The sequence below is a fragment of the Gossypium arboreum genome, chromosome 6, assembly GCF_025698485.1.
Source record: "Gossypium arboreum isolate Shixiya-1 chromosome 6, ASM2569848v2, whole genome shotgun sequence".
NCBI classification, from domain to species: domain Eukaryota; kingdom Viridiplantae; phylum Streptophyta; class Magnoliopsida; order Malvales; family Malvaceae; genus Gossypium; species Gossypium arboreum.
In genome coordinates, this window is record NC_069075.1 from 122,340,832 (window position 1) to 122,353,957 (window position 13,126).

At 34.1% G+C, this 13,126-nt stretch overlaps 1 protein-coding gene across 1 annotated transcript; it reads right to left on the reverse strand.

The window, feature by feature from the left end:
- Window positions 1-1,871: 1,871 nt before the first annotated feature.
- Window positions 1,872-3,314, reverse strand: LOC108472602 (transcription factor MYB1-like). The gene is made up of 3 exons (XM_017774147.2): window positions 3,046-3,314; window positions 2,835-2,964; window positions 1,872-2,758 (listed from the first exon to the last, which is right to left on the reverse strand). The coding sequence occupies exons 1-3, from the start codon at window positions 3,176-3,178 to the stop codon at window positions 2,113-2,115; spliced, it is 909 nt and encodes a 302-aa protein (XP_017629636.1). The 5' UTR covers window positions 3,179-3,314; the 3' UTR covers window positions 1,872-2,112.
- Window positions 3,315-13,126: the final 9,812 nt, after the last annotated feature.

A 13,126-nucleotide genomic window follows, 5' to 3' on the forward strand; every position in this document is an offset into this window, starting at 1 on the left:
GGCCTTGGCCCAAATTTCCACACGCCCGTGTGGGCTCACACGCTCAATTGGCCTTGGCCCAAATTCCCACATGGCCCAATTGACTGAGCCCGTGTCTTACACACGGCCTACCAGCTTTCACACGGCTGTGTCCATCGTGCCCGTGTAGCGTGCGCACGACCTGGTTCATCGACCACACGCTCGTGTACTGATACACGGCCTACCACACGGGTGACCAGATGCCCATTTGGCGTCGACAGAACGTTTTTTGGCTTTCGTCGAAACTCATTTTCTGTGCAATCGGAGTATTCACCTATTACGATTCGATGCTTAAACGATCCTTGAGCACTCCAGAACCTATAAACTCCCTTGCTCACGCAGGACTCAAACTCCAAACCTCCAACATATTAACACTCAACTTAACCACCAGACCAACAGACTCATTCTAATATAATCTCACTTACATTTAAGCTTAAGTCTACTGAACCAGAGTAAGGCCTTATCCATAAAAATACCAAAATTTGCCAAATGCAAGGCTTGAACTTGGAACCTCTCACACATATCCTTAACCACTGAAGCAAATACAAATTTATGTCATAGACAAACAAAAATAAATATATAGGAACATATATTTAATTTTAGATTTTTTTTTTCAAAAAAAGTCATTTAAATTCGAGTATTTGAATTATGTTTAGGTATGACAGCACTAATCAATAATTGGCTGAAATGAACTGAACATCTAATATTATATAAGTTAAGATGAATAAGGTTGTTAGATGAAAAAAAGAAAAGATGTTGTTGGATTAAAAAAAAAAAGTTAATAATAAATGACAGTAAGTTAGATTAGTGGGTGAAGAGAACTGAAGCAGATCTTGTTGCATTAAAAAATTATGAAGAAACTTTTTGAACAAAAATAAAAATATTCCTTTGCAAATATAAAAAGAAAGGAAAATGGGGCAACTAATCAACTTGAAAACAATGGAGATGCAAGCGTGGGAAAAGGTTAGGCTGTACAAATAATTTTCAATGGAGCAGGTAATAATTACCACTACCTACAAAGTTTATAATTAACGCTTAAATCATTAATCATAGTTTCCTTTACAAAATCCACAGGTTTCAAAAACTAAAACCACTTTCCTAGATATTTTCTTGTGGCAAATTAAACCAAATTTTAAATAATAAAATGACCCATAAGCAATACTAGGAATTTTGTGTTAGTAGAATTAGAATAAATCAGGTCAAATGAAATTAATTTTTGCATTATGTTAAAGAAAATAAATTAATTTTATTATGGTCAAGTCTTGAACACCAAAAGCTATCACATCTTCTAAAATTATATTTAAAAATGAATAAAATATATGATGATTTTTTATAAAAAAAAAATAATGTATATATTATTTCATGTTTCCATATATGTTATATTTCAACAACTTAAAAGTAAAAATAATTTATTCACATGAAAACATAGTTTATATATTTAAGAAAGGTTGATTGTTGAAAGTGACGCGCAGAGCCAAAAACAGTCAAACCTATTTATTTTAGTTTCTCAAATATTGAGAGAGAATTTCAATTTCAATTTTAGTTTTTAAAATATATATATAATTTTAAGGCACCAATAGAATAATATTATATCATCAATTTTCAAAGAGATATAAATATTATTTTGCACTCATATTATCTTCAATTTAATTAAAAGTTTCGAAGAAAAGAAATTATACACCGGAAAAAACAAAAAAATTATTAAATAATTTAATTAAGTTAAAAGAAAATATTAAATATAGACAAGTGTTTTTTATATATTTTAAAAATTTTCTTATGTAACATATCTAAAAATTAATATAATTTATTAAAATATATATAAGTAACAAAAATAACACATAAAAAGACAATGATAAAAGAATTTATGTTGTAATTTCTTAATAGAAAAATATTATCGAAGTTGATACGGAAGAAACAAGCCAACATTCCCACGTGGAAATCTTATGGAAAATTCGTCGACAAAACAGTCCTTTGAGAGACTTAAACCCCACACACACAAAGAAGAAGAAGAAGAAGAAGAGCAGAATTATTGATGGAAGATGTGTTTATTTAGTTTACATGAGAAAATATTTTTCGTCTTTTATTTTTTCAAGGTCATTCAATTCCATTTTCAATAAATGGAGGCAAGGACTGGAGATTGGAAGCCGCACTTTGGTGATAGCAGTGAGTGGAGGCGGCGGCCGTCCACTCTTTTAGCATTTCGTCGGAGAAATCCATAGGAGGCTGATCCGGTGAGGGTGACGAATCAAAACCATTGCTGTAATTAAGCTCGTTTACATCGCAGAAATCGGAATTCAAAAGATCCGATAAACAAAACTCTCCCATGTTGAAGTCAAATGTAAAATCCGATGATATATGATCGGTCGTCCCTTCATTCTCGGATTCTGACATTATCGGTAATAACAACTCATTCATTGTTTTAGGTTCCCGGTGATCCCCATGATTTGAACAAGTTGAAGAAGGCTTTGGGTCTCTGTTTTGTGTGTAGTGAGGAGGGTTTATGAAAACCTTGGAGCACCTTGTCGCCCTTGTCCGCACCACGTGTGTCGAGGAACTACCACTACCATTACCATTGGTATTGCCATTACCAGCAGTTCCTCGTCGAGCCGCCTCGGGATTTTTCGAAGGAGCGGCGGGTGACTTTTGACGATCGGAAACTCTTTTACTTAAGTTGGTGTTCCAGTAATTCTTTATTTCATTGTCTGTTCGTCCTGGAAGCCTCCCAGCTATCAAAGACCATCTGCATTAACAGGGAACACAGTTATAAACACTAATAAGCATTCAATCGACATCAATCTCAAGATATAAAAACAGACCTGTTTCCCAAGAGTTTGTGGAGTTTGATGATAAGCTCTTCCTCGTCAGGTGATATGTTACCTCTTTTAATATCAGGTCTCAAATAATTCAACCACCGAAGCCTACAACTTTTCCCACATCTCTTAAGACCTATAAAAGACATGTTTGGGTAATGCTTGTTTTTGGACGGAAATAAGAAGATATAAAAATTGGTGTTAAAATTATACAAACCAGCTCTTTTGGGGAGATTTCTCCAACGACCTTCACCGTGTACTTTGATATAATCTGTAAGAATTTTGTCTTCAAGAGCAGTCCAAGCTCCTCTGTTAAGGCCTTCCTTAGAACAACAAGGACTCCTTCCCATTTTTTTTTTCACACTTCTTTCTTTCTTTTTTTTTTTTTTTTTAGTTAATGATTATTTCGATACCTCTCCGTTGTTCTGGGGAGTATAATTTATAGCTGGCTTTCGGATTGTTGGGGCTGACGACTGTGGTCACGTTTAATGTACAAAAAAAATATAGCAAATGGGAGAGGTTTTTGCTGTACATGTGCGGAAAGGGGGCCACGTTTTCAAATTCGTATTAATTTATTTAGTATTAGTATTTTAAGTACCATCAAATATATTGGGAATGGATTCGTGACGCAAATCAGTGTGTTAAGGTAATTCTAAAGTGACAATTTATTTTATAAAAATCCCCCATCTTAGTTTCTTTCTTTCTATTTTTTTTAAATATTATAACTTTATTTGGTTATTAGTGTAATAATATAAGGTAAAAATTTATTTATATGTATTAAAATAGTTTATCATAACATGAAAAATAATTAATATAAATTTAAACTTGAAATTAAAAGGATAAGTAAAAAGAAGCATATGATAGGGTTGAATGGGATTTTATAAAGGAGGTAATGATACGGATGGAGTTTGATAAAAAATGGGTGGATGTTATTATGGAATGTGTAACATCTGTTTCGTATTCAGTAGCTATTAACAGACAGATTGGGGAAAAATTTTTGCCATCTAGAGGTCTTAGACAAGGGGATCCGTTGAGTCAGTTCTTATTTCTTGTATGTGGTGAAGGTTTATCGAGCTTATTGAGATTAGCGATGAATGGGAGTCTTTTGAAAGAGGTTAAAGTTTGTAGAAGAGGTCCACAGATATCTCACCTATTATTTGTCGATGATTGCATTTTATTTGGGGATGCAACAAGTAGGGGAGCGAGTCTATTTAAAGAAATTTTATGTGAGTATAAAGCCTGCTCAGGTCAAAGTGTTAATTTTGAAAAATCAACTTTATTTTTTAGTACGAATACATCGGAGGATGATAGGAGACTGGTGGTCAATTTGTTGGGGGTTCGAAGTTCGAATGATCTAAAACGGTATTTAGGGTTGCCGAATATGGTGGGACGGAGGAAAAAGGATACTTTTCAAAATCTGAAGGATAGGCTCATGATAATTGGAGTAATAGGTATTTATCTCAAGGGGGAAAGGAAGTTTTTATTAAAGCAATTCTTCAGGCTATTCCAACTTATACCATGGCCTGTTTCTTACTACCGAAGACTTTATGTGAAGATCTTGAAAGTATTGTTGCAAGGTTCTGGTGGCAAAAGTGACATGGAAAACGGGCAATTCATTGGTGTACTTGGAAACACATGTGTTTATTAAAAGAAAATGGTGGGCTAGGTTTCCAAAATTTTGGTCAATTTAATGTTGGGTTATTAGCCAAACAGGGTTGGCGCCTCATTAATTATCCCAATTCGTTATTAGCTAGAGTTTTAAAAGCAAAGTACTATCCGCAATCAAGTTTCTTAAACGCAGAGTTGGGAAGTTTACCTTCACTCACTTGGAAGAGTATCTGGGTAGCGAAAGGGCTTCTTCAAAAAGGGATGTGCTAGAGAGTGGGTAGAAGAGACAAAATTTCTATCTGGGAAGATAGTTGGATACAAGGGATCGACATAATTGACAGGCAGAACATTCCATACAATGGGGAATTACAGTTAGTCTCAGATCTTATTGATAATACAAATAGGAAATGGAAAACAGATTTGATTAATAGTACCTTCAGAGGGGATATTACTCAGAAAATCCTTCTGATTCCGCTTGCTGATACTGTTCACAAGGATATTCAAGTGTGGAAGGGGGAATTATTCGGCTAGTTTTCAGTACGCAGTGCCTATAAACTATTACAAGATGCTATTCTAGAGCCTAGTAATTATTTACAGACCGAAACAAAAGAATTTTACAAAAAATTATAGAGTCTACAGTTATCTCCAAAAACTGCAATTACTATCTGGAGAATTTTCTGGTATTTCATTCCTAATATAGCCAATCTCAGGTATAGAAGAGTCACTACTAATGATAGATGCCCCCACTACTGTGCCTGGGTTGAAGACAGCCTTCATATTTTATAAGAATATCCTACAACAAAAGAAGTCTGGCAGGCGTTATATTTATCCTGGGTCATGAATAATATGAACCAAAGTCTATGGGAATGGCTGACCTGGGTTTTTAAGGGAGGAACTAATGCTCAATGCCGATTATTCTATTATGCTTAATGGTTAATATGGTTTTTCAGAAATAAGCTCCTGTACGAGAAGGGAAATATAATAGGAAGAGATTTAGCAAAGCATATACAAAGACTCATGGTAGAACACGAGGGAGTGAGAAGAATGAAGGCCATTGCTACTACAAACAGAACTTACAGTATCTAGAAGGACAGGTCGAGAGTAACGATCCTATTTGATGCGGTGTTTAACAGTAGAACCTTCAGGTTAGCACAGGCCTGGTGGTTTGGGATCTGAGGGGGGAGTTACTGGCCTTGAAAATGATCATCCATACCAACATTTCCTCCCCATTTGCAGTGAAAGCGTATGCGTGTTTAGAAGGCACAAAGTTAGGGATTGAATTAAGAGTACAGTCGATCAAACTTATAGAGGACTCTAAAACAATAATAAAAAAATGCCAAACGGATTTCACAGACAAATTAGTGATCAGAGCTATTATCAGAGACATTCAGAACACGAAACCTTGTTTTCAAGAGATTACTTTTCAATTTATACACAGATCAGGGAACATGCAAGCACATTGACTCGCAAAGGATGCTCTCAGTAGGGGAGAAAATTCGTACCTGATGGGAGAAGGAATGAATCGTCATCTTGCTGCTTTGGAGAGAAGACGGTCTCAAAATCTAGATTGATGAGGCATTTCATGATGGAAATGGTTTTCAATAAGGAGATAGCAAGTAAAATAATTTCTTTGGGAACTGCTATCGTTAGAACGGTAAGGTTTTTGAAAAGACAAATCAAGAAAATGGTATCCACCATTTTGATATGACCAGGGTAGATTTTAAATTTCATTTTTTCTCTTTTCATTTATTACTTTTCTTTCTCTATACGATTAGCATTTATTGCTGGTCAGAAAGGTCTCATCATTATCTTTTGTGAGGCCGAATTTTATTCATGCTTTATAATGTTATAGGTTTGGGTCTAATGGTCTGTTGGGCCTATAGTTTATGTTTCTTTTATAATCAATAAAATACCCGGTCTTTTATAAAAAAAAAAAAGGATAAGTAAAAAGACAAGTTTAAAATAAAATAAAATAAGCTTTCATTCATTTTGCTGAAAATAACTCGTGTGAGTGGCTAAAAATTGTCAAGTGAAAAATATAATATTCTCATCCGACATAACATAGGTGTAATATAGTTTCCTTTGAGAATGTAATTGTGAGTAAATTAATGAAATATGCTAAATTTTTTAATATTTAAGTAAATAGGTTGTTTTTTTATATATATATTTATGGGATATGCTATTTTTTAAGAGAGAAATGACAACACGCGCCCTATAAGACGCATATTCAGGGCAACAGTAACTTTCCCCTAATGATCACAATTCCAATGGTTACACCTCAACAACCATAATTTTTTTCCTATATAAATCCCTCCAAACTTCATTCTTTTCAATTCAAACTTATTTTTTATTCTTTCAATTCTTAATTGGCATAATTGTAAAAAAAAAAAATACCCTCAACATGTATGGGTTTTTGAGTTTGAGCCTTTAACCTTTTTTTTTTGGATTAACACCCACAACATTATGATTTTTTTCAGAAATCAGCTCAATTTTAATGGTAAACGTGAGTTGACCATCAATCAAATCGCAAGTTAATGAAGTAGCCTATGTGGCGTGCCACATAAGCAAAAGGTTATAGATGGCGTCATCTATAAAAATAAAATTGTTTAAAAAATTTTCTTTTTTTCATTTTATTCTTATCTTCTTTATTTTTCTCCTCTTTCTCTCTTCCCCTATAGCTGTTGTCGCTGTTGTGTTCAACCATCGATTGATTAGACTTTCATATCGATTTATTTATTATAATGTTTGAGAGAGAAAAATCAGAGCCATAGATTTCTAACCCTTTTTTTTCCTCTCTTTTTCCTGTTAGATCTAGCAGAATCTAAGTCGATTTTCTTTTGTTTTTGTTTTGGGTTTTCTTGAGAAGGCAATACAACAAAGAGGAGACTTTGTTGAGCATTGTTTTCTCTTTGTTGGAGGTTTTAGTTACATTTTGGAAGAGCTAAATGAGGCTGATTAGTGGATTTATGTCAGTTGAGTTTGATTTGGCTTCGGTATTTCCATGGATTAGACCATAGAAAAGCCAGCTATACTCGAAAATGGGTTACAATAATGAGTCCTCTTTTTGCTTTTTCCTACAAACTTTGACAACGATGATGATGCCGAAGATTTTGAGACCGTGATAATGAAATCTGATCCCGGACGCAACACTCGCAATCAATCTTCGTATTTGTTTAAGCCTTCAGCTGCGGCAAGCTTAATAAGGGCTAAGGAAGATGGATTGGATGTTGATGATGGTGGGGAGGAGGAGGATGAGGATGGAGATAGAGATGAATAATAACAACGATGATGATACGAGAGATTTTGGGATGTTTATGGTGAGATCGAAGGTGAGGAGTGAAAGGGAAATAAGTAGTAGTGGGGGTTGGGACAGTGAGGAGTGAGAGGGAAGGCGACAGTGGTTTTGGGATGTTTAGGGAGAAAGTGAAATGGAGAGAGCTTATTGGAGTTGGAGATGGGCAGACTGCAAGAGCAAAGGGAAAGAAAAAAAAATGAGAAAGGGTAGACATATTTGAAATTGGTCAAGCATGCATCTATCTACGGTTGATTGACGATCAACTCACATATCCCATTAAAATTGGGTTGACTTTTAGAAAATCATAATGTTAAGGGTGTCAATCCAAAAAAAAAAGGATAAAGGTGCAAACCCCAAAACCCATAATTTAATTCTCTTGATAATTTAATTTTAAATGATTTTCTGAATCTTATTTTTCTTCAATTTTATTTTATTCCTTATAATTTTTAAAATGACAAATCAAATTATTCGTTTGGATGACAAGTACATCTCCAACATTCAATAACAAAAGGTAAGAAAATATTATTAAATTAATAAATTTTAATTAGTTAATTATTATGTTGTCAACATTATTAATCTTTTATGTTTGTACTTAGGTCAAAGATCAGATTTTGGAGATGTACATACACAATTTAAATGTGAGTGCATCGGTTGTCATTCATGGGCACTTACGAGATACGAGATTCTTATACGTGGTATGCATGCTTTGGGGGATTAAATTGGATCTCCCATTTATCAGTGCTTTAGTGGAAAGATGGAGACTGAAGGCATACACATTTCATCTTTCCTACGATGAGTGTACAATCACACTCGAGGATATTGGTTTACAACTCAGTCTACCGGTCAGTGGGGAAGTCATTATGAGGCCATTGGCGAGTGCTGATTGAAGTGCAACATGCAACCAACTACTAAAGAAGGTGTCGAACAAGTTTATGGCTATATGGATCAAGATGGGATAGTTGTAGGACAACTTCAAACATATAGAGGTTTTCTCGAGTGATATTGAAAAAGAACAATTCGTGCGTGTATTCATCTTGAAGTTGACCGAGGTCTGCTTATGCCTGATAAATCTCGAAATCTGGTACATTTAAGGTGGCTACTACTACTAGTCGACTTGAAAGAAGTGGGACGGCTTAGTTGGGGACTGCAGTGCTGGCGATATTATATCGAGAAATATATCAAGCGACAAAACCAGAAAAAGTCAAAATCAACGGTTGCATGCTCCTTCTTTAATCGTAGGCATGGTATCAACTATAATTTTTATGGCCTCGAGTGGACCCTTCTTATCGTTGGATCTAGTGCATTGAGTGTAGTATATTTGTTTGTAAACTTGTCATTTTTCCGAACAAATTGATTATTAAAACAAATTCATTGATTACATCAATTTACTTTGTATGATTGTTCTCAAATGGTTTTTACACGGAAAGAAAAATAGAAGCCAATGTTGCTCATTGGTTGTCTAATGTTTAAACTAATACTGAACAATTTCACGTGGTTGGATCGTGATATTAAAAGACAACTTATATTAGTAGATGAACCTGAACTTATCCTTAGTCTAATAAGAAATGAGCAAACCGATTAAAAGAATAATATGTTATCTATCAAGTCCAACTGGGGAGATTTGTTTTCCTAGGCATCGAAGCAGATGACTCTCAAAAGATAGAAACATAGATATGATTGACAGTACATTAGACTAGACCCAAGAAGAATAGATCTTGAACCTATTTATGGATTTTGTATTGCCCCAAATTCTTAGATTTCTATGTGTGTATGTTTGTCAAACAATTTGATTTGGTATGTTGGTTAAGTGCATTGAAAGTCTGCTTTAGGTCTTGAGTTCGATTCCCTTATTTTGAATTTTTCATATCAATTATGACATTGTGTTAAGCTTGAGCCTTAGGGCTTATATTTTATTTCTCATTGGGTTGTGACAATGATGAACCTAGTGGTTCAATGGTAAAGGTTCAGCTTACCCTTTGGTCTTGTGTCTGAATTCCGTGGTGCACAAGTATGGAATATTTTTGCTTAGGTTTTTATTAGGTATTAGAGTATTGTTTGCATTCTATAAAAATCTGGTATGTGGGATTTGTATCAAGTTAAACCTTTTTATTTATTTTATTTTAATTTAATCCTACCAAATTTCTAATTTTCCTCATTCCTAAACCGTCTATTCCCATCTCCTTTAGCCACGTTCTTTTTCCTTTTCTTTTGTTTCTTTATTTTTTTCTTGTGTTGTTATTTTTTTTGTTGCCAATAAATCATTGTAAAGCTATCTGTTGACTCCTCTTCTGCGATTATAATCAAGATAAGTGTAAATAAACATTGTTTATTCTTTTTCCATTATTTTGGTTAACCGTTCTTCGTTTAATATAGGGATTATGTTAGAGTTCGTTCTTGTTCTTGATAGCGACAAATTTTTTTTATGCTTTGAATAGGCGAAGGTGCACAAATCAAACTCCTCCAGCGGAGTAATATTTGATTTGGACGCTGTTTTGGAGAAGTACTCAAATGTTGTTAGGATCTAAAGTTTCAGGCTAAAGATATGTTTTAGATGAGTTTTTCCTCGATTAATTAGTGTGATTTATTAAACGAATGTAGGTATTGTGAGTTGCTGGTGGTGTGGTCGACCAATTTCACTATCAAGTGTGTGAAATGAACCTAAAAACTCAATCGAAACTTAATAAAATTACGAAACATGGCTGTTTTTCGAAACTGCCTAGCATCACACGGTTGTGTGTGCAAGCCGTGTGATTGATTGAATGCGCCCCACGACTATATGGTAAGCCGTGTGGAGCACACAGTTGTGTGTGTTTTTGCAACTTGTGTTGGTAGGCTGTGTGAGATTTTGCAGTCGTGTGAACCACATAGGCTAGCTTTTTGGGTCGTGTGGGACACACGCCTGTGTGGGCCTTTTTAAAAAAAATTAGTGCCCGATTAGGGGCCGATTGAAGGCCTTTTTAATGTGTCTCACCACGACTTCTACTTTATACCTTAGTAGGTCTCCTGGTATATGAATTTGCAGACTTCACATTTATAACAACATGTTTTACGTCCTAGTGGACTACCCATGTGGCCATAGTCAAGCTATGGTCATACATATGTAACCCCATGTTTAATGTCCTGGCGGACTTTATTGGTTGCCATAGTCAAGCTATGGTTTTACATCTTAATCCCTATGTTTAACGACCTAACAAATTGCACCGGTTACCATAGCCGAGCTATGGCCTTATACCTTATAAACTCCTTTGAGGTGTCGCCCTATAAGACCTGAATACCATCATCACAATCTCGCTCTATGGATCTTGTAGACCGTCGTCACAGTGTTTCTCTATGGAACCTATAAATCATCATCATTATACCACTCCGAAGGACTAGTCGATAATCGTCATCACGATTTCATTCTAACGTGCCATTAGCTAACCATTTTTACGGTGTCTTACTTCCTTAAATTCCCATTTGAAGTCGCCTATTCCTCCAATATGCCAAATATTCCTATCTCCATCTACTTCATCAAGGTAAAATTCCTCCATGCTTCATATACATAATAAACATGCATTTCATACAAAGGCAAAGCGCTATTTACAAACACACAGTACGCTAATTATTCAAACACTATGTGGTAACTAAACAAACAATTAACAATCATTCACATACTTTTATGAGGTTCTGCATCTATAGCATACCTATTCATTACTTTTATACACAATCATGGTCTAGGAAAACTTAGGACAAACACGAAGGTAATTAAACCAAAACCACAACATCATTAATCACCCAAAAGTAGATTACAAAAACTCACCTTAAATCATTTTCCCTTGTAAGCTTAGCTTGTTCCTATGCTAAAGCCTTCTTCGTCTTGGTAGCTAAGCATGACAATCGATTATTGATTAAATCGAAGTTATTCAACCTTAAAACCCAGAACCCAATTTACAAAAACTTATTAGGAGCTCTTGCTTTCTCTTTCTTTGAATCCTCGAGTACAAAAAGATCAGAAACTCTACTAGTTACTTGATTTCTCTACTTCTAGACTCTAATTCTCATGAATACGACCTCATGCAGAGCTCTCCTAAGTTCTCTTCTTCTTTAGAGCAACCAAATAAGACAAATAAAGTACAAGAAAGAAATTTACATACTAAGTGAAATAAGATTTTTCTTCTTTTCCAGAATGTCCTCTTTCACCTATATATATATATGTGTGTGTGTATATATATATCTTCTATACATGGTCTCCAAAACCCTCTTAGCCAATCGTCAGCAATCATTATGTCTCCCATTATGGAACCAACCTGTTCTATCCTAACCAAACTAGAATTGGAACTCAACTATTTACTCGACAGTCCACAATTTTCCTAAAATTCCTAATTAAGTCTATTATCTTACCGTACGTTCAATTAGGTCCCAAATTTCTTCTATAATTGGGTCATTAAAGATATCTGTGTGTAACATGCACAAGATCGACTTGCGGAAGAGACTCAAGGAAGATTGACCAACATTCCAAGAGAAGTATATTGAGATGTGGTAGTATAGGTATGATTCTTACCAACGCGTGAACCATTTCTCACAACGGAGTTGGCAATATCTCCAGATTACATAGATTGGTTTAGTCATTTAGGTATCTACAACTTTTTTTTACATATCAAAATAAACAATTTAGGCAAGCTATTAGATTTAATACTTACTTATAATATTTATTCAATCAATTTTGGGAATTAAATAAGCTTACGTAAGCTCTTACGATAAATTAATGTTAACGAATGACTAAAATGTAAAATTTCAAATTTACTGTGTTGATGTCACAACATTGAAAGAGTTATGTCGTGGCATTGAAGGCAAAAGCTTGATGTCGTGACTTCAGTTTTCTATTCCTAAAATATCAATTAATTAATTTTATTTATTTATTTTCTCAACCTAATTTAATTTCATCAAAGTCCTAACGACTTTACTATATTAGAATTTGTGAGTAAGTATATTTAATTTTCATATTTAATAAAATTGTGATGAATAATTAATTTAAAAGTTTACTTTAGACTCCATTATTTAATTGCATTCAATTAAATAATATAATAATATAAATTAAATTAAATTCCAAGTTATCTCTTATTACTTCAAGAAAATGTATTTATTGTAGATAGTAATTCATGCATTAATTTATTTCTCATATATTGGTTTCATCCATTCAATAGAGCAGATCTTATCATACAAACTAAACACTTTGTTATGTTGAGCTACTAGAAGGACCAATTGAATATATATAATTACGATTAAATAATTTGTAATGAAGTTTCAACTTTAGATTTATTAATCACAAAATATATAATTATGGAGTCAATCCACTAAAAGTACTATAACTGATCTCTCAATTATATACCATTACGAAAATAATTTATATTTTATG

Bases quoted from the DNA above. Each gene is read 5' to 3' on its own strand.
- LOC108472602 (XM_017774147.2), bottom strand. From the start codon at position 3,178: ATGGGAAGGAGTCCTTGTTGTTCTAAGGAAGGCCTTAACAGAGGAGCT. The intron at 2,965-3,045 runs GTTTGTATAATT...TGTCTTTTATAG, and splicing joins AAATCTCCCCAAAAGAGCTG to GTCTTAAGAGATGTGGGAAA. The intron at 2,759-2,834 runs GTCTGTTTTTAT...CTGTTAATGCAG, and splicing joins CACAAACTCTTGGGAAACAG to ATGGTCTTTGATAGCTGGGA.